General features: G+C 39.8%; 1 protein-coding gene across 4 annotated transcripts in view; it reads right to left on the bottom strand.

The window, feature by feature from the left end:
• The window catches only part of ccdc88ab (coiled-coil domain containing 88Ab), a 69,783-nt gene extending 56,451 nt beyond the window's left edge, over positions 1–13,332 (bottom strand). For all 4 annotated transcript variants that reach the window (XR_009396314.1, XR_009396315.1, XM_059359260.1 and 1 more), the window contains exons 1-3: positions 12,642–13,332; positions 12,409–12,509; positions 1,521–1,629 (exon numbers count right to left, since the gene is read on the bottom strand). Coding sequence is in view for 2 of the 4 variants with exons in the window: in XM_059359260.1 (XP_059215243.1) it covers positions 1,521–1,629; positions 12,409–12,509; positions 12,642–12,704 (273 nt within the window). In the remaining 2 variants the exon portion in view is untranslated. The remainder of the gene's footprint in view (positions 1–1,520; positions 1,630–12,408; positions 12,510–12,641) is intronic.
• Between the last annotated feature and the right edge of the window lie 6,811 nt (positions 13,333–20,143).

The raw sequence follows: 20,143 nt of genomic DNA, 5'->3' as shown, positions 1-20,143 counted from the left end.
CTTCGTTTTAACCATTTTCCCAGATGTGCAGAGATCAGCTAGACAGTTCAGGCCTAGTATATTTTATCTACATTCATTCAGATTTAAAATAATTAAATATTCTTTATTTATATAGCACCTTTTATGCAGAGAAAGCAGCCCAAAGTGTGTTACAAAAAGCAGAAAACACTATGTATAAACTACATTTTCACAGAGATAACAGGAGAAATAAGTGCTGCTATTATCTCAAAAAGTCATAGGCTAAAAATAGTTATAGGCTTTATTAAAAAGATGTGTTTTAAGTTGCTTGAGTTGCTTTAGTCTCAGCCATACAGAGTGAAAGGGATCATACATTAAGATAACATCAACTATTTAGCATCTAGCCTCAGATATGGGCTGTAAACTCTTGTCGAAGTTGTTTGACACAGGAAAATCAACCATGTAGCGTGCTATATGTGCACACTGCAAAGCTGAATATGTGGCTAAGATGATGTGTCTCTACAAATGTAAGAGCACAACATTTCCCTGACTACTTGTATATCAATGCATTACTTCCAGCAGCATTTACAGCTTCCTAGTGTGTTCAGATCACTAAATGTGCATTGAAGTACTACGTGTGAGAAATGTGGGGGCTCACTTTCTGATATCTCACCAAGGAGCCTTTAATCTTTCATTCATCTTTCAGTTCCCCACACTTCATCCTGTACTTCTTCTTTAAGTCTCAATTATGTCTTTTTGGTCAAAGTAAAGATTAACTGTGGTGAGAGAGTTAACCGACATGATGCAGGGCCTGATGAGCTGATATCGTGCTCAGCAATAAACACAGTTGCACATGAGATAAGACACTACATGTGATTTGGTGTGCTGCCATCATCTTTACATCTCTCCTACTAAAACTTCTACGTCTGTCTGTAAAGCTGTGAGCTGCTTTTTGTTGTTTTGAACTCTTTCTAGGACACCTGAGACAAACTGAGGCTCATATATCAGGATAATTATCCATGAGGGAAATGATGCTTCAGATAATGTTTGGGAGAAAAGGAGAAAAGCAAATTAACTGAATGATTCAGCAAAATAAGCAGGAGAGGTAGCTCAGTAGCTTCACATTCCTGGTGTCTGTATATTTACTGGGCCCTCTCTGGCATCTGGATGGGGGTCATGATGCCACATCATACGCAGTCACACATGCACATCTGCAAATATGTCTCTGTTTATACTGCCTAGTCTTAATGTGGTATGTGCTTGTATGGAAAGATTTAAATCATCAGTGTATGTGTGTGTGTGTGTGTGTGTGTGTGTGTGTGTGTGTGTGTAAAAAACCCAAGTTGTCTTTTTGAATTTTTCACTGTAACATGAGGGGTAAAAACCCACTATATGAATGCAGACCACCCCAGCTTAGAGAAAAGGTAACATGGGAACTGAAGAACTGACCAGAGTTTATGCAACAAAAAATACTTTCAACCTTCAATTCAACATGGACACTAATAAAAACAGAAAGTGTGATATCTGATATGTGCAGCTTGTTCGACAGACAGAAATCTTACCTGATAATAGCCTTTAATCTGCCTGATGAGAATAGAAAGGTTCTGGATGCGCAGCGTGGGGTCATTGTTCACCTTCTTGTTGGTCCTCTGCACCGTGGCCTTAGGATTTCTGTAGAGGGAAAAAAAGACAGCTTTTAATATGTTTGCAGCAAAGACAAATGGCAGGTGAACATTTTAAAATGAATGTTTCAAATGTGTCACAGGGTTGTTTGAAACATCTCTTTCAGTTTGACACAATGTTGCTCTTTGTGAAGCAGTACAGTGTGAACAGACCCTTGTCTAAGCAGGATCTGTGCCATAACCATATTAAAGAAAGCACAGACACACTCAAAGACAGAGCAACTAGAAACACCGCCCCTTAAATCTGGTGGCACAAAATGTTTTATTTGCATTCAACTCAAATTCTTATTCGTTGAGTTAAATTCAGTTAAGTGAAACGTTTAAACATCATAAATTCTACAAGAGATTCTCTGTGCTTTACTTCAGAACACTGAGAATGATTTCATTTGCATGGTAAATGGAGCATTCATCTATGCTCTATCCTCTGACCTTAACCGCGATCTCCATTTATTTCATCTGTCTGGATCAAAGAGAAGTATCACTTTGTGCTGGCAAAATACAGAGCCAGTGTGTTTATCTGTGAGTTGCTCAAGGGACATTAAAAGAAGCATGACGACTGATGTTATCACGGGTGTCAACATGTTTTAGTGAGCCTCGTACACATTCCACAAACTCGCACAGTAACACCTCCCAAGCCCCTGTTATAATCCAAACTACAATTTGCATATCTATGAAAATGTACCTTTAAAATACCAGACCTAATTTCATCTAAAACCTATTTGCACCACAGTTACTAACGAGACAACTAGTGTAACTAACTGATGTAAAGAGAGAAGTTTCCTGGCAATTTGTCTGTCTGTCTTTCTGTTGCTTTGGCTGACAGGTCAACTACCTGTCATGCACATGGTTAGTACTTATCAGCAATCCAAACATTTACACCAAATTACTTTCCAAGTTTTGACCATAACTTTGACAACTCAGGGCTGCCAAACTGCTGCTTTTGACAGTAATGATTTAAAGCTTGTAGACCTGCAAGTTAAAAGTTAACAGACAAATAATATACAACACCTTTGATAATCTATTGATCCCCTGAGGGAAATTCCTTTTACTTAAACTCCCCTACTTCACAAGTAGCAAAGGGACACTGTGAAAGAGTGGGTAGGGTACTGTCATTCTTTGCAGGCTTTATGTATCTGATATCAGCAACCCAGCAAGAGCAGTGTGAAAATGGTAGACAAATGCTGCTTTTTTTTCATGCAGGTGCAGAACATACATGCTAGTTGGCCATTGGCTGCAGTCATTGAGGTGTATTCACGTGCAACTTTTTGTCTTGGACACAGTCAATGTGAGGCAATGCAACAGTCTGTTTTCATTGCTGCTGGTTCTTTGATGTCACTGTGGCGTGTCTGGGGCCTTTAGATTTTAAGGCCAACTGGGAGAAGCACATTTTGACAGTCAGTGTCATCCTTCGTCTACCATGCATCAAACCCAAGAGGGAGAAGTAGTAAAATCTCACCCGCCCTCACAAAAAAAAACTACCCTGTAATTAATTTATGATATGCTTGCCTTGGGATTGTCTGGGAAAACAACACTACTCATGTACTCAAGATATGTAGAGCCTTACACCAACAGTGTTCAAGAGCAGCTCTCTTTTTCATGATATGCACTTCAGATTTCAAAGCATGTCTATCCCATGACCTATATATGGGGGTCAACATGCTCCGAGTAGGGGGGAGGAAACTCCAGGCTGCTTGTGAATCTATGCATGCATGCATGTAGTATGCAGCACATGTGTAATCATGCATATGTGTTCATGTCTGCATCTGCAGACCAGAATAGCGTATCTATATGAATAAACAGCTCAATAAAGCTTAATTCTGAAATACCATAAGGACAGTCTATAAATCTTTTTGTGTCTCTTGTTCTGTTTGAGAGGGGAGGTCAAAGGTGAAGGATTCTTTATCTTCACATTCAGCTTGGTGGATGCTTGCAGTCACAGGGGACTTCTGGTTGAATGGCTTTTCCTAATCACCTATGCATTCTGCTGCCCCATTTTTTCTAAGACTGATTAAACATACATCTATTTCATATAAAACCAAACCATGAAACCAGAAATCCAAAATTCCCAGCAATCAGTTTATTTTTATTATATGCACTTAATGCTTTAGTAGCTTAACTCTTCAATAATATTTCAATATATTATATACTTATTATGTTAAAAGGGCAGGTTGTCTGTCTCCTAAATCAACTAGGCTGCAGTTTGGATGTGTTAATTAGTCTTTTGATCAACCTCCGCCCTGATATACACGCCCACACACACACACACACACACACACACACACACACACACACACAATCAAGCTAATCAGAAGGACACAGGGTTCTTTTTAATACTGGTCTAAATGAACAGTCATGTGACCTCCCCATCTCCCCCCTCTGCACACTCTCAGCCCCTTTCGAGGTCCATAGTAGGGGGTCTATTTAACCCGTTAATTAAAAAGCACAGAGGAGGCTGTAATCCTGTCAGGGCGAGGAGGGTGGTGCAGTGTGTGCGCAAGTGTGTGCGCAAGTGTGTGTGTGCAAAAGAATCTGAAAGAGAGGAAAAACAGGACAGGGTTGCCCATTCACACATTCCTTCACAATCAGTCAGCCAACAACATGGCGGCCACAACAATACGACCGCGACGACGACACACAACAAACCACTCGTTTCTCTGGCTCCGATGCCACACATGTAAGCACGCGACAGGCCGACCTCCCCCTGTGGATCGGCAGGCGAATAAATACAGAGACTTAAAATGGTAACAGGGGTTAAAAATCCCCCTTAAATTGCCTCCCACCCTGTTCCCGCTGATACAGTAAACCTCAGACTTTAAATAGACAGATAGATTAGCCATAGATGAGCAGAAAGCCAGCCAGCAAGGCAGACAACTAGTGAGCTAGTCAGCCAGACGGCCAGTCAATAAGCCGGTCCGTCGGTGCTGTCGATCGGCACTGCAGCCTTATGTAGAGCCTAGGGCCACTGGGCTTTCTCCTCTCATCTCCTGGCTTTGATTGGCTGGGTAGGTTAGGGAGTAGTGTTAACCTATATACGACAGGCTACATTACAGTCAGCATGGGCAGCCAGGCACATACACACACACACACCCACATGAAGTAGGCTAAATGCACACACACAAAGAAAAAAAAATGCAGGCTGCATTTGGCCACGTGTTGGGGATAGAGCTTATGAGCTGTCCTGTCCAAACACAGCGGGACAGTGTGTGTTTGTGACTGTGTGAGAGACAGACACACAAACAGCTAAGCAGCTACAGTAAGAGGAATGTGGAGGATGAGCACTTATTAGCAGCCATGATGAGGTTAACAGTTCATTTCAGGATAGATGTCTGGGTCTGTTTCCGTAACACCTACGTTACAAATTAAAACTGGCTGACACAGATACACCACAAATAAGTGGAACATGCTATCAGAATTGTCCTAAAATTTTCAGATCAAAGTCAGATTTTCAATAAATAATTTTCATGCCTTGTAGAAACAACAATTTTTTGTTGTCATTGTATGTGAAGTTCCAGCTTGCAGGCCAACAGTAAATAAGACTTTGTATGGAAATTTAACAGAAAGCCTAAACAAATATTACCATTTCACATATCTCTGCAGCCTTCATGGCGCATGCACAAAATCAACATGGCAGGAGTAATTTGACAGAGTAATGACCAACATAGCTCTGTAAATCAAATCATGAGTACTCAGAATATAACCTGTAATGTAAGCAAGATAACTTTGTTTAAATCATTACACGCCAGTTCCAATAATTGGAATTCAGTTAATCAAATCTCGTTATACTGGAGTGCATGTTACCAAACTGACTGGCTTTACAAATGGAAGCTTGTCAGTACAGTAAGCACAAACAGGCAGGCTACAAGTGCTTTTAAAAATGTTATTAATGTCAAACTAGTGAAGAATGTGACATGGCACAAAGAAAACGGTTTGTAGTACACTGATTGGGAATCATTTATGAGTTTGTATTACGAAGATATTACAAAAAAAAAACTCATGAGCATTGCAGGTATCAATATTTTATATTTTACCATCATGCAGACCTCATGCTCAAGTTGACTGCATCCTATTTTCTCATCCCCCACTCTTCCCTAGAGAACTGTAGCATACAAATAGCCCAGTGAGGATCTGACCGCTGCTATGTGGCTCATCACCCCGTTTCCTTGTCTTGGCTTTTCATTGACTTGTTTCTCTCCTGTCTTTGTCTTTCTGCTTCCACAGGGCCTCTTCCCATTCCTCTCCTCTGCCAGTGTATCCATAGGGACTGTGGCTAAACTCATGCCTAACTGGATGTGATGTGATGCATTACTTTGTACCGGACTACAAGCACTTGGACCGTAAAACATTGAAATGCAATTCAATGTCTCAAATAATAAGCAACCTTCCTGGGTCATATTGGCTCATTTAGTACATCCAGTTCCTTTAGTACAACAACAAAAACGTCATACCATACTAATTATTCTGCCTCTCTCAGTTCCTCTTTCTTAAAACAGAAGTATTGTACTTGGTCAATGATTAATTTTCCTGTGCTGTTAATTCTAACGTTAAGCTGCTGTTAATGAAACGCAACACTTCCTGCAGATGCTTCATAGCAAAAGTCTTCTAGGGAACAGAAGGGATTATCCCCCCCTGAGATACTGAAGGGCCTGTAACATGAAGCAGATGGAGGAAGTGTTGAGTTTGCATTAACAGCAAACAGCAGCAACAGCAAATTAAAACAGAAAATGGGAAGGGCAGATCAAATTTGATCAAGTGTAACCAAATATCAAGCCGGAAATAAGGGAAAATTCAAAACAAAACACCTGTCTCTTAAAAGACATTTCTTCAATAAATGCCTTTTCTCTATCTTGCTCTAAATGTCAATCCCTGTGAATCAGATTTACTTTAAATTGCTGGGGCTGAGAAACTACCAGGGAACCCACGTCTAAAATTCCTATAATAGTCGCTATGGGCTAATGGGCTTTAACATGTTCTTGGTTATGGGATTTTGAGTACCTCACACTGCCTTGTTAAAGTTTTGTCCTCTCAAGGTCACAGCTGCTGTTTCCTGTCTGACTTGATGTACATCCTCCTGCTAGACAGACACAGCGAGCACGGTATGACATAAATATGATCATGAGAGATGCCAGATTAATGATTCTACACTATGATGAGGAGGGCGGTGGATCCCACAGTCCAGCAATGAGAGAACCAAAAAAGACACACACAGAAGCAGCAGCTCTGTCTGCCTCTTTTCTCTTGTCCAGCTGGAATCTCAACTATGTCTGCTGTAACTAGCCCTAGAGAAAGCAACAAAGGCTTCAACATGCTGCTCAAAGAAAACAGAGGAGGGAAAGGAGAGAGAGTGCGGGCGAGGTGAGGCATGAAGAGAAAAGGAGACACAGAGATGAAGAAGAAAAAGACTTTGGCAAGAGGAGGGGAGGGAGAAAGAGGGGATGAGCAAGAGGTACAGCAGCAGAGGGGGTTGAGACACGTTGAAATAAAAAGAGAGACAAATAACATGAGGAATCAGACAAGCGTAGTCCAATCTGTGGTTGCAACCGACGATTATTTTCTACATAAAACACCCTCGAATCCATGTTAATGCCTTCAAATATCTTGTTTCTTCCAACCAAGAGTCCAGAACTCAAACATATTTCATTTATATGACAAAGAACGGGCAAAAATGATTACATCTGCAGCATTTGAACCCAGTAAACCACTGATATTTTTGCTTACAATGGACTAAAACAAGCAAGACAGTTGAAGATTAAATCCCCATATAAACCATTAATCATTGCATATCCGGTTCCATCAGAATACAGTACATTCAAGAGAGGAAACCAGCAAAGTAAATATGGGAAACTTCTTTGTAGAAACCATTTTATTCAAAATTGCATATGAAAAGATCCTTTACAAATGTCATTCATTGAGAATATACATGACATTCTTGATAAAGTAGGTCTAAAAGGGCAACATAAACAGGATTTTTGTTCAAGGATACTGGAGCATGAAAGTTTTATCAGAAGTTTCTTTGTATGTGGCCTTTTCTAGATTCTGCCTGTAATAATAAAACGTTGCCAGATGGCTGTCTAACCTCAGTATATTCTACTAGAGCAACAAAGCCATAAAAAAGCAGAGCATGAGCATAATGTAGCCTCCATATGTTAGTATAACAGATAGCAGAGAATCAAAATTATGCATCTAATTGTCTCCAACAAAAGACCAACTGGGTCCAGGGCTTAAACCAACGCACGTCATTCAGCGTTGACCCTCCAAAACAAAACACTCAGTGGTCGAGTTCTGCGTGTGTTTGCATGATGTGTCGAAAAGCCATTTCTGTCATGAAAGGAAGTGATGACAGGGATAGTGAGGAGGACTACATCCTGTGTATGTAAACCTACACAGTGGATTTACTGTAACGTGGCCTTGAGCGATTAAATAGGCTTTCAAGTCTGCATTCAGTATTAATAGATCCATATTAACTGACTCATAGGTTTACTTCTCAATGGTAGACAACCACTGGCAAGCACCCTTGTCAAACATGCAGATGAAAATGCTGGGAGGTATTATTTTTGTCACGTGTTTCTACACTCACATCCCCATGAGTGCAGTCATTCAGATAGATTTACAGACATGTACAGATCTGTCTGAATACTTAAGCCAACAGAAACATTAACCTGCATAACTTGCATAACAACATTCTTTTCATAATGCATGTTTTTTCTCTCTATACTTGCACTTTCTGCAGTCAAACTAGCAAACAATTAGATTGTTGAACATTTTCAGCATCACACAACATTGCTGTGACACAAAGTGCAATATAAGATTTAAAAAAATATGTTGTAAGTCACTGTGCCAGTCACAATGACAAATAGGAGACAAAAAATCTCCTTTTTTTTTTTTTATTGCAGCAAATGTCTATCTCACCCACATAACTCAGTCCCAACAGCCCGTAGAGGACAGACTGACGGGTTCACCGAACAGGCCAGCGAGCCAGCACGGGTCTACAGGATTGGCAGGAAAACAGAGAATTCAACTGGACAGTTGTCACTCTGACAAATCTTTAATTGGCTCCCTCTTGCTGAGCGGGAAAACTAATTGGTTTGACAGCACTATGGAGGCAATCTAATTGGCTAGGTAATGTCAGTCACAAGAGGGCGGGGGGAGGGGATGTGGTGCCATCTGGGTGTCAGCAAACCGTTAGATAATCTTGGGGTCTCTCTTCTTTCTCCCTCTATGCTGTTCCATGCTGTTCTGATGACAACTGCTGCCAGCCTGTCTGCCATGTCTGCACTAAAGCCTTACAGAGACATTCACACAGCAACACCACAGCTTAAACTACAACAGCTGACATCACCAGTATAAATGGTAAAAGCTCAAGTTTCTTCGGCCAGAGTACTGTAAATGAGTATGTAACAGAAAGAGAAAAAAAATTTGACAGTGTTTTGTGCACACATTGCTGCACTGTAACATTCACCTACTAAAGTGTGTTTATCTTTGTAATTATATTATTCACTCTGGAAGTGTGTTTGTTGGTGAAGCTGAACAGCAACTACTGACTGAAAGCTAACAGCGGAGCCTTTTTAACACAAATGGATCGATCACAAGCAGCTAAGTGCCAAATAACACTCACTACAGAATATTTCAAGCTGTCAGAACAGAGAGGGTGAGGGAAAAACAAAATGAGTAAGTGAGAGTGTGTTTGGAACCAATGCAACCCCTGTTAATAATCGCCTACAGTTGCTCACACTTGGAAAACTCACCTGTGGTTTCTAAGCTACTTTTAATGAGTGTAACAGTGTAAAGCTCCTTTCACACATGCACTGAAACACTGAACTTGTTTAGATATTACCTGGAGGTGTTGCATGTGAGAACAACAATGTCTGAATCAGTCATACCGATCATGTATCCTGCCAGCTCCGTCATACAAAGTCTGTGACGTGTCCGACTTAGCCCATGTATTAAAAAAAGAGCATGTCAATGTCTGGAGAATTAACAACAACCTAGTGTGCGTGTTTATGACGTTTCTATCATGGCAATGCACAAAATAGGAAAAATACGAACATCTGAGGCAGAAGAAGGGTCATTTACACAAAGAGGACATATATATCCAACTGGAGAGAGGACAAGATTTGGGAACTAGGTTTGAAACAAGAAAAGCCAATGACTCAGATGTTGTTGAGAAATTACAAACCAGCTACATGACCATAATGTCCTGCTTTCTGGCCAGGCACAACCCTTCACCTACACCAAAGGGAGTATTTCCAGTAAGTGGAAAAGTCTGATACAGTCCATCTCCTGTTGTGTGTTACATGTCTGAAATGCCAACTTCATACATTATATTTCATATTGGAAACTGCTTTAAGGGAGAGATAAAGAGAAGAAAGGAAGCATTACTAAAAACCATGTAATTCCTTCAGTTACCATACAGCTTCAAACTGGCACAAACCTTGAACCATGTAGCATGTTTTAACTACATTTCCATCTTTTAATACTAATTTAAAATGAAAATACATAAAATGCCATCAATGATTGAAGGCTTTCGAAGCTTCTTGCAATAGCAGTTTAGATGCGTGAGCTGTAAAATACATTTTAGTTCATGATACAGCCTATTTTGGTTAGCTCAGCTTGCTGGGGGTGACCACGTGGTGCTGGTAAAGAGGGAGAGGCAGACAAAAAGCAGTCTCACCAACATAACATCTGACCAATACTGTAGGCCTTTTGTGTGGGAGGGTGGCTGGGCAAGACGACTACCAACAGCTGCCTCAGTCCAAAAGAAAATGCACAGAAGAAAAAACACACACAGATACACATACTCCTACGCAGACACAGAAGCCCTACAGAAAAGCACACACACAAATATAAACACACAGAGCTGGCTGCGACTGGCAATCCCCAACATCCTGTCAGGCGATCGCTAAGCCAGTCACAGTTCATTTCTGCTCAACGCTGGCTGTCCTGTATAAGAGCAATCAACAAACCACAGAACATATTCCCATCCAACTCATTCCATTTATTTGCAGACTGAATTCTTACGAGTGCCTGGCTAAACATCTCAGTCTTAATGTGTATATCTGAGGAGGAGGACATTTGCTTGAATTTGCCGATTGCATTTTACCCTCTTACTCTTTTTTTGCACATCTTATCTGTCATGTTTTAACCATTTTGGCAAATCATTTTCCGTCTTGCTCACGCTTCCAACCCTTCCCCCTTATATCCCTCTGGGTGCTTCCCACTGTACAATGTTCCACAAGGAAAAATGATCTAAAAATACTTCTGGCTTGTTCATCATTATGGGGAGGAAAGACACTCTTATCCAAATAAACCTGCAATGGCCTCCTTAAAGCCCTCTGTGTTTTGAAGGATTCCTCTGAGTGTGGATGCAGACTGGGGGGGCAGGAGGAGGGAAACAAGCATGGGAGATAAAGGTGGAAGAGGTTGCCGAAACCTGAAGGTAGGCAGCTTAGTGGAGTGATGCAGCCGAGCGGCAGGAGATCAAGGACAGTGGAAGAGGGAAAACAAGGAGGAAGAGGACACCAACCAGAGACAGGAAATGGCCAGTTGGAGTTAATCAGCTCCTCATGCAACACAGATACAGCTTAACCCCTCTAAAAACAATTGACTGGGAACACTGAGCTACACTCTGCATAAATAGAATCACAAAGACGCTTGTGCAGAAGACAAGCTCTCCTTTACCAAGACAATCTGCCAGTCTAACCTTGGAATATTGGAGAGGTGGAACAAGAGGTTGCCCTATGAAACTGCAACACATTCATAATCTCTTCTGAGGTGAAAATCAATTCCACTGGGAGCAGGCTTGGTTGAACTCCCCTTTGACAGGCAAACAGGAGGAGTAAATGCTGACAAAGTAAAGTGTGGCATTAGCGGAAAATATGAAAAATTGCCCTGCAAGCGGGAAGTAGCAACCCTGAGCCAGACAAAGGAATGGAAAGCTGTCTCCTGTCATGCTATATGTTAGGAGGTGTCTGGAAAGATGGACAGATTCAGACAGATGCCTAATCTTCTCCAGCATCCACACTCTCTCACTGCCAAAAGCATTTACTTCCCTATTACTTGACTAAAAAACAAACAAATGTCCTTCTGTGTCGGCTACAGTAATGAAGGCTCTGCAGTGCTGTGTAATCTGCATCCAGATTCTGTGCTGCTTCCAGTATGTGTCCGCTTAAGGTTACTATTCCTAGTTTAATCTGCAGCACAGCAGGAAACGTGAGCTCTGTAGCTCTCAGGGGCGGGGTGTCTTCCAGTCGGCTGCAGATGACAGTCTAGGGTGACTGAAAAAACAGAGCTACTGGAAGTTGTCGAGCTGCTTGCTGCCTCTTTGCACCATTGATGCTAGTGAGTAAGCCAGACAACTCAGAGGGATCCTGAACGGGACAATAACTGTCTGCTTAGATTTCTGACAGTGTGACCCACGATTGCACCCTATACAGGGTCCCTTTGTGCGTAGCCTAGATTCACTTCAGCAGATAATTTCAAATGCTGGACAGAGGCTGGAGTTGTTGAAGACATGGTTGATTTGCTATTTGCTTGTGTGGGGATGACCCAACTAAGAGCCCCAGGGTATTATTTGTTGTCTCTTGTCCATACAGACCACATCATTGAGCTAGCAAACTGCATATATATATATATCCTGTTATACAACTGTTAAAAGTGGCTAAATATCATGCATATTTTGAGATGTATGCATGCAATAACATGGTGCGTTTGAGCAATCCTGGTGGAAGTACATTGCACTGTAACATTTCTGAATCTGTGTTAAATTACTTACATCTCAAGCATTATCTCGTTCAGGTAAATCCCATCCACTAATTCAATATATTCCGATAATTGGGTGCCATCGGTCAGTGTCGCCTGCCCGACTGTCTTCACCTGAAAATAAATGGGACATTGAAAATAGGTGTTAAGATAATCAATAAACACTTAAAAGCAAGGCTTTCACGTGGCAGGGCAGTTTAATTAGTGAGCTTAATACACATTTGAATAGATAATTAGGGAGCTTACCCAGCAGACCAGAGGCGTGAGCATAAACTGCTCCAGCAAAGGGGAGAAAACCTCGCTTTCCATATTTTCCAGGGGCGACTGGCGCTGTTTTAAAAAATGAGCACTCCGTGGGAGAAATGTGTGTTTGTTTTGTCTCCACTCATGTAGTTGATTCAATTAAATCGACACTCATTTTGGCCACTGAAAAAACCGAGGGGGTTTCTTGGAGATTTTCGTTGACAGGAAAGAAAAAAAACGTTAATCCACAATCTTCTCGACACGACCCAGCTGTTTCAGATGCCAACTGCTGCTTGGCTACCTCATGGGGAGGAAAATGGATTACATTTTTTGTTAAAAACCTCACATATAATATTTTTCAGCGTCCACCGGCTTAGCTAGCTACATACAACGCGAGTAAAGGCTACATGAGACCTGAGCCAGGTATGGTTTTATGCTCGCTCTGGAAAAAATGACCGTTAATGGCAAAATATCTCACACAGGAATCTACCGTTAAGGGGAAATATTCCTCCGACACCGTTAAGTTAAGGGAAATATCCAGAGCGGGAAGAAGATCCAAGAAGGTTTAAGGTCCTGGTTTTAAAATTGTCAGCTTACTCCTCATATTAAATAAATTTCTGACCGGTTACTTGTCTCTCCCCGTGTCTGCCTCCGTTCAAATGCAGCATACTAATGAACAGAGGGAGCAGAGAGGATGACTGGAGGACACTTAGTACCGCCCTCCTCTCTGCCTCTCCTCTGCATCTCCCTCCGCCTCTTTTGCTCCAAAAGAAAAATAGGGCATTCATAAAAGCATCCCTTTCTATTAAGATGTGTGTGTTCTTAGAAAACATTTAGTTTCATCTAGTACAGTTAAATCAGTTGTAGAGCTATGATGCAAAGAAGGATTTTTTTTATAGGAATGATGCAGTCATATATTAATGGGAATGAGTTTGGTTAAAGCTCAAGTAGCCTGCTGTAATTTTAACATTTTTATAAATGTTTTGCTTATTTTTGTTATTGTGAAGTAGGAAATTCTGCGGGTCCATGCATACCTTTTGTCTGCATTTACAGCAAGCAGCAAGGCAAGTAGGCTACTGACACCTGGTGTACAAAGAGACTACTGTAAATGTACAGTAAATGAATCATTGCCTGTTAATAAAATATATTACTCCTATCACACTGACATGGTCTGTGAGGGATGCATTATATCACGTCCTGTCTAACATAAAAAGCGTATCATTCATGCAGGATGCAAAGGAAATGAATCAATCTAGGATCATTTATTGGGTAATTTGGAACAAACAAAAGGTATTTAGCTGGCACTACAGTGGTGTGGACAAATATGATAATCAATTCATCATTTAAGTCATTTTTCAACTTGGATTACAGTTTCAGATTTGTTTTTTTCTCTGATTAATTTAATTGTACACTAAATATTTTGCCGTTTTTTTTAGTATAGTTTATACCAAACAAGACATTTCAAGATGTTACCTTGGTCTTTAAGAAGTTGTGATTGTAATTTTTCACTATTTTCTGATATCTTATGGACCAAACAATTAATCAGGACAATACAAATAAAGTGAAAAAGTTAAGAAATGTGCAAAAATTAAACAATTGACTGAGAAAAGTATATATAAATAAAAATTAACATATATAAGAGTTCTTGCTGCATGCCGCACATTTTTTCTTTTAGTTAAATCAGCAGTGAGGTAATGACTGAAAGATAAGTCCAGACCTACAGTCATTCACTATACATGCAGGTATAGGAGACACCTAATCAACAACTGATGAATGGCTCTGCTGGTGTGAATAGGGAGCAGAGGCTGCGTGGCCAGATAGCCAATTAAAATGTAATCACTGATTTGGGAGCTTGGGACTGGGGTCACCTCTCAGGAACAAACAGATTATTGTATGTTCCGGTGAAACTTTTAATAAGCACATTTCGGCTGCAGCAGTAGCAGCTCTCTTGAATAAGCAGAGGTTCTCATTTGCATTTTGAATAACGGTTGCTTTTTTTGGTGCTTCAGCTTGAGGCTATACAGTATAAGATCCTGACTAGACCTGTTGTGTTCTGTTTTCTGCAAAACGTGTTTGACTAGAGGGTTGTACGTTCAGGGAGTTCACATCAGGAGGTTACAGCATGAAGTGCAGCTCCTCCAAAATCCAATGTATGCCAAAGGGATTACATTTTCTCTATTTGTCTTCTTAGACATCAGGCTCTGCTTTTAAAAGCAGACAGCAAAAGTGTTTTAAATCACATACAGTATGTTCAAAAATATCATGTCTGACCTTATCTTTTGCCACCTGTCTTTACAACTGACTTTACTATCTTTAAAATCAAATGTGCAATGAGTTTACCAAAATACCTGCTTCTGCAGAAATGAAACAATATCTCTTGCATACTGAATACCGGCATTAAGACAGTAATCTACTTGTTTTATATCTAAAGTAATTTAATTTAATTTAATGCCTCTGAAAATGTAGTTTTGAACCTTAAAATGAGCCTGTGTATTTTTGCTGAACATTGTGGCCACAAATTGCACAGTAGCAAAAGCAGAGAGGGTTCATAAGGTCAGCAAATTTGTCTTCTTAAAAGTTACATATTCTCACTTTTTCTAGACATATTAATTTCATGTCATATTCAATTTGACAATCAAAGTAAACACTTTTTGGGGCCAAACATAACTTGTAATTATTAATTATGAGTTTAAACTTAAACACAGCTAATCTGCTTCATCAGTGTGACTGTGTTGATGTGTTTTTGTTAGATTTGATTGACTGTGATATTGCAAAATAAGCAACCAGCCCCACATCTGTCATCACATTGTGATTTAAATGTGGTAAATCTAGATCCGTAAATCACTTTTATTGGTATACATTCCAACTGTACATATTGGGCCCCACCCATTTTAAACCAGTGAGAAGAGCATAGGTAAAACAAAACAACAACAATGATAAATATAAAGAATATCTTGAGTAAAATAACCAAACCAAAATATATTGTGCACCGTTGCTCAGAATAAGAAGCTGATTGAGAAAATAGGTTGTCAGGGCAACCTGATGCTTTGTTTCCCAACCATACCTCTCCCAAAATGATTACATTTCCTCCCCAGCAATCAATGAAGTTTATCTTATCTTAATGACGTACGTCCAGGTTTTTCTTGTAAAAAAGATGTTTGGGTTCAGTGAAACTTCCCCCTATAATAAAGGTGAAATAATGAATAAATATAAGCTAAAAAATAAAAAGCATAATTTGCTTCAGAATCTACTCTAATCAAATCTTTTCACATTTAAAGAGTCCTTCTTGGTGGCAACCCACACACATCTCGATGAACCCTATCACCCCAGCACACAATTAAACGCTGACGCAGATAATGAAACCTTTCATTTTCCCACACAGCAGCCTGAACACAATTGTTCTGCTCAATTACTGTGGAGGATATGTTGTATAGTTCAGTGTGTTTGTGATCCTGTATGTGTGTTAGTACTTATTTCCCTGAGTGTGGGATTCATTTACCTTGGATTGAGCGGGTTGCTCCTGCCTGTTTAATCAAAATCTATTATTCATGATGCTTTAAAGAAGTCTGGTGACAAAGCTGCATCCATCTCCACCTAATGACTCAGAGATTGTAAGAACCCACAGAAGCATTCCTCACACTCTAACTCAGCTATGAAAACCACTCAGAGGAAACCCAGCGACCGCCTTTCTTGGCTCAAACTCTCCTGAAGCAGCATGCACATGGAAACACATTGAAATGTTTCCTCTAGATGGTATTAATGCATAACCACAAAGCAGCACTGCTCTGGAATCAACAGAAAATTACATTCTCTATCTGAACAACCACATGACTTTGTTGCAGCTCCTCTCTCAGATAAAACTGTCTTTCTGTCTTCTTTATACGACTGCAGCTTCCTGTTAGTTATTTCACTGGAATTTACAAGTAACCACAAACATTTTGATTTGGAGCTCTGCTGATCTCATGTGACCTTGAATGCAGGGTGGGCTGACTAACGCTGGACAGAACTGTTTGCATTGTATCCATTTCCTCTTTCTCAAGTAGCATAAAACCAGTAATGAGTTCCAGTAATAAGGTAAGATGACCAATACAGGTACAGTGTAGTTACGTTAATAAGGAGTCCAGCTCCATCATGCTTTTAAATAATCCTCAGTAGCCCAGTACAACACATGTTTCACACATTAAACAAAAATTATCTGGTCATAAATATTACATTGCAAACATTGGGGTCCATCCTGTGGAGACAATGACTATTTATACCAAGTTATATGGCAATCTGATCTACTTTGTTTTCTTGCCATGCCGACCCAATGATCGAGCTTTACACAATGTCTAGAGTTAGTCTAAATTATTAGGAATCGTATTCTAAGTAACATTATTTTTCCTAATAAATTTAACTTTTAACTGGTCAGTAACTGTAAAATGAGGACTGCTAATTGAGAGTTTGAAACTAGTGATACAATCCTTATCATGATACATCTAAGATATGATAAGCATATCTGTCTGCTACAAATCTTTGCATGTAAACTATGATTCAAAACATGATAGTGTTTTCTAATTGTGTTCAGTATTTGTTTTTGAAGTATGTTGAGCACAGACAAAAAAAACCATAGCATATCTTTGAGTAAACAACAGCATAAGAAACACTAATTGTACATAGATCCTTAAATCCTACTCCTGCCTTTCGAGATTGACTGAATGATTGAAAGTTCTGACCTCTGTCTTCACAGCAGAGGTCATGCTGACCATCCTCTCTGTCTCATCCTGTAGACTTGCTATGGAAAATCAATACCTGATATTTAAATCTCTCCAGTTTAAATGATTAAGACACCCATGGCTGAGTCAAAACCTCATTGCATAACATTACAGGGCAATTATGTGTGTTGTGTGTCTCCCAACCCTCTGCATGCTGTAAAATCAGAGAGAAAATCTAAAAAAATAAATTAATTTTTTTTTTTCTCATACCATTATGCCAAATGTAATTCAATGTTCTCCCATCTCTAACAACAGGATGTGCTTTATTTTGATTGTTTAACCCATGACGAGCCACAGCAGAGTCCGAGGTTCTCCAACCCAGTCCTAATGACCGCTCTGGATTCAAGGCTTGAGACCAAAAAGCAATCAGCTCTTTGCAGTCCAGGCCTCGAGGCTTTGAATCAATCTAACCTCTTCTCTGTCTGAGAGGCTTTTTAGATCAACAACACTGCAGGGAGCCAGTATTTAAGAATGCAGGGGTCATAGTTGTAATGAAACAAATTTTAATTACTTTGTATGTTTAATGAAAATCAAATAAACATTGATTTTGACCTGCACCGGTACTGTCAGGACACTCAGTGAATAAAACATTTCATTTTCTGTGTCTTATATCATATTTCTTTATTATTCATTGAATCTCATTCTGATTAGTGCGTGTATCATACAGGTTAAGACTCATTCATATTGGTTCTCATTAATTTCCACACACCTACACACACACACACACACACACACACACACACACACACACACACACACACAATAATCTGCATCCAATCATTACATTGATCCTGAGGTTCATTTATTATAGAAGCTTATTACTGGCAAAGCTAACCTGCCATTGAACAGCATGCATATGGGAAACAGATTTTCTTTTAAAATAAGAGAGTTACGTTGAATCATAAAACCTGGTTTAAGATAACAGACACATAATGGCTCTTTGATAAATCATTTTTGATCTACTGTTCCATAATGGAAAGTAGTTTATGATGGTTCAAAGTCAGTTGTGATGGAAAAATTCTGCTCTCCTTTGTTTTGACAGAGTGGAACCTTATAACGTGGATCGTTGCCATGAGCCATAATGTAATTACCACGCTTGTGACAAAGGAAATCATGCGTTGCCAATTCAAGTCGCTATGAGCTGTCTAAACGGCGGTTCCCTCGAGCTCATGCATGTCCATAACAGTGGATCCAATTACTGGCTTTTCAGTGACACACAGGAGAAATGGGAATCTGTCTTTCCATCACATAAAAGGATACAATTTTAATCAGTGTTGATGGAATTGTGGGAACTTACACAACTCAGCAGGAAAAGTTGCAAAATCAGCTATGAAAAATATGTATCACATGATGTTTGGAATGAAAGATAATCTGCTTTTAAAGACAGAGTGATATGTTTGCTAAGGACCCAGAAAAATCTCTCCCCTGCTGAAAATCCTGTGAATTCTGCATGTGGGTGTGTGTTCATGTGAGTGTAACAAAGATCAGTGCAGCAGCGCTCATGCAGGCTGTCCTGTTGTCACCTCCTGAAACAACACAGCATGAAATCAGAAAAGCATTTGGAGTCCTGAAGCGACAGAGGTAACACATCAACACACAAGCACACGCACATACAGGGAAAGAGCAAAGCTTATTTCCCTCTGACGTTACTCCTAAACCTCTGCAAAAAAAAAAAAAAAATACAATAAGGTACAGCAACACAATTTGGATTTTTGTCTGTTAGCCTAATATACAAAGTCCATCACTATGAAGATCAATTGGTATGGCTATGTTTTCGAAATTTTCTCCAAAAACATTCAGGTTGACTACTATTTCAATTCTTAAGTTTCTCCTGGTTATTGAATATTGACCCGTTTCCTATCACTTCTCATTGACTAATTAATCAACTCTTTACACAGTTTAGTCCAAATTATTCACAGAGAGCTCGAAGATGACTACATGATGGTTTAATAATGAATGGATATATAGATTGACAGACAGTTGATAGATTACTAGTGATATCTATGCTCATCAATGGACATTTACATGTGAAGATTCTCTAAAAGAGCAAAGCATCTTCATGACAAAACTACACAACATACTGATGTGTACATGATCCTTGTATCTACCACAAAACACTGGCTGGCCCATTACACACTAATAGTCAGTGGCTCTGCTTGGTAATAATGAGATCTCAATGTGTCCCGGAGCCATGGAAACAAGCTAATACTAGTAGAAACCCTAGTAATAATGGGAATGTGTGTTTTTCAGTGGGTGTGAGCTTGTGTGAAATCCTGCAATTAACTTGAGTGCGTGCATCTGTGCAAGTGTGCGTGTGTGCATGTGTGAAAGTAATCCAGAGAGTGTAAGAGATGGTGTTAACACTCATCTGTTGCCATAACAACTGCAGCAGCCCCACAGTTAGTGAGTTGGCTCGTTGACTGACTGGAGGGCTGTCTGGCTGGAGGGCCAACTCCTGGACTCGCATATCAGCAAGGTCACTTATGTATTCACAGTCTGATGAACTGACAGCCGGTTGAAGTATACAGAGTCCATTGTTTTTTGGAAATATCTCTCAGTTAACATCTGAAACAGCTGACTTGAACAGAAGAGCCATATAAAAACACACTTATATGAAAAGTGGATTGTGGTGGATCAAACTAATGAAAATAGAGGCTGAAATATTTGAAAAATAAACTTCATTTTATAATATTATATACAGATTTAAGTGATGATTGTATGAAAGGTTCATCAATAATGTTCCTACAAGAA

This window comes from Centropristis striata, chromosome 20 (assembly GCF_030273125.1).
Source record: "Centropristis striata isolate RG_2023a ecotype Rhode Island chromosome 20, C.striata_1.0, whole genome shotgun sequence".
Classification (NCBI taxonomy): Eukaryota; Metazoa; Chordata; class Actinopteri; order Perciformes; family Serranidae; genus Centropristis; species Centropristis striata.
Note: the sequence above shows the minus strand (reverse complement) of the source record. Positions and strands in the feature narration are given on the sequence as shown.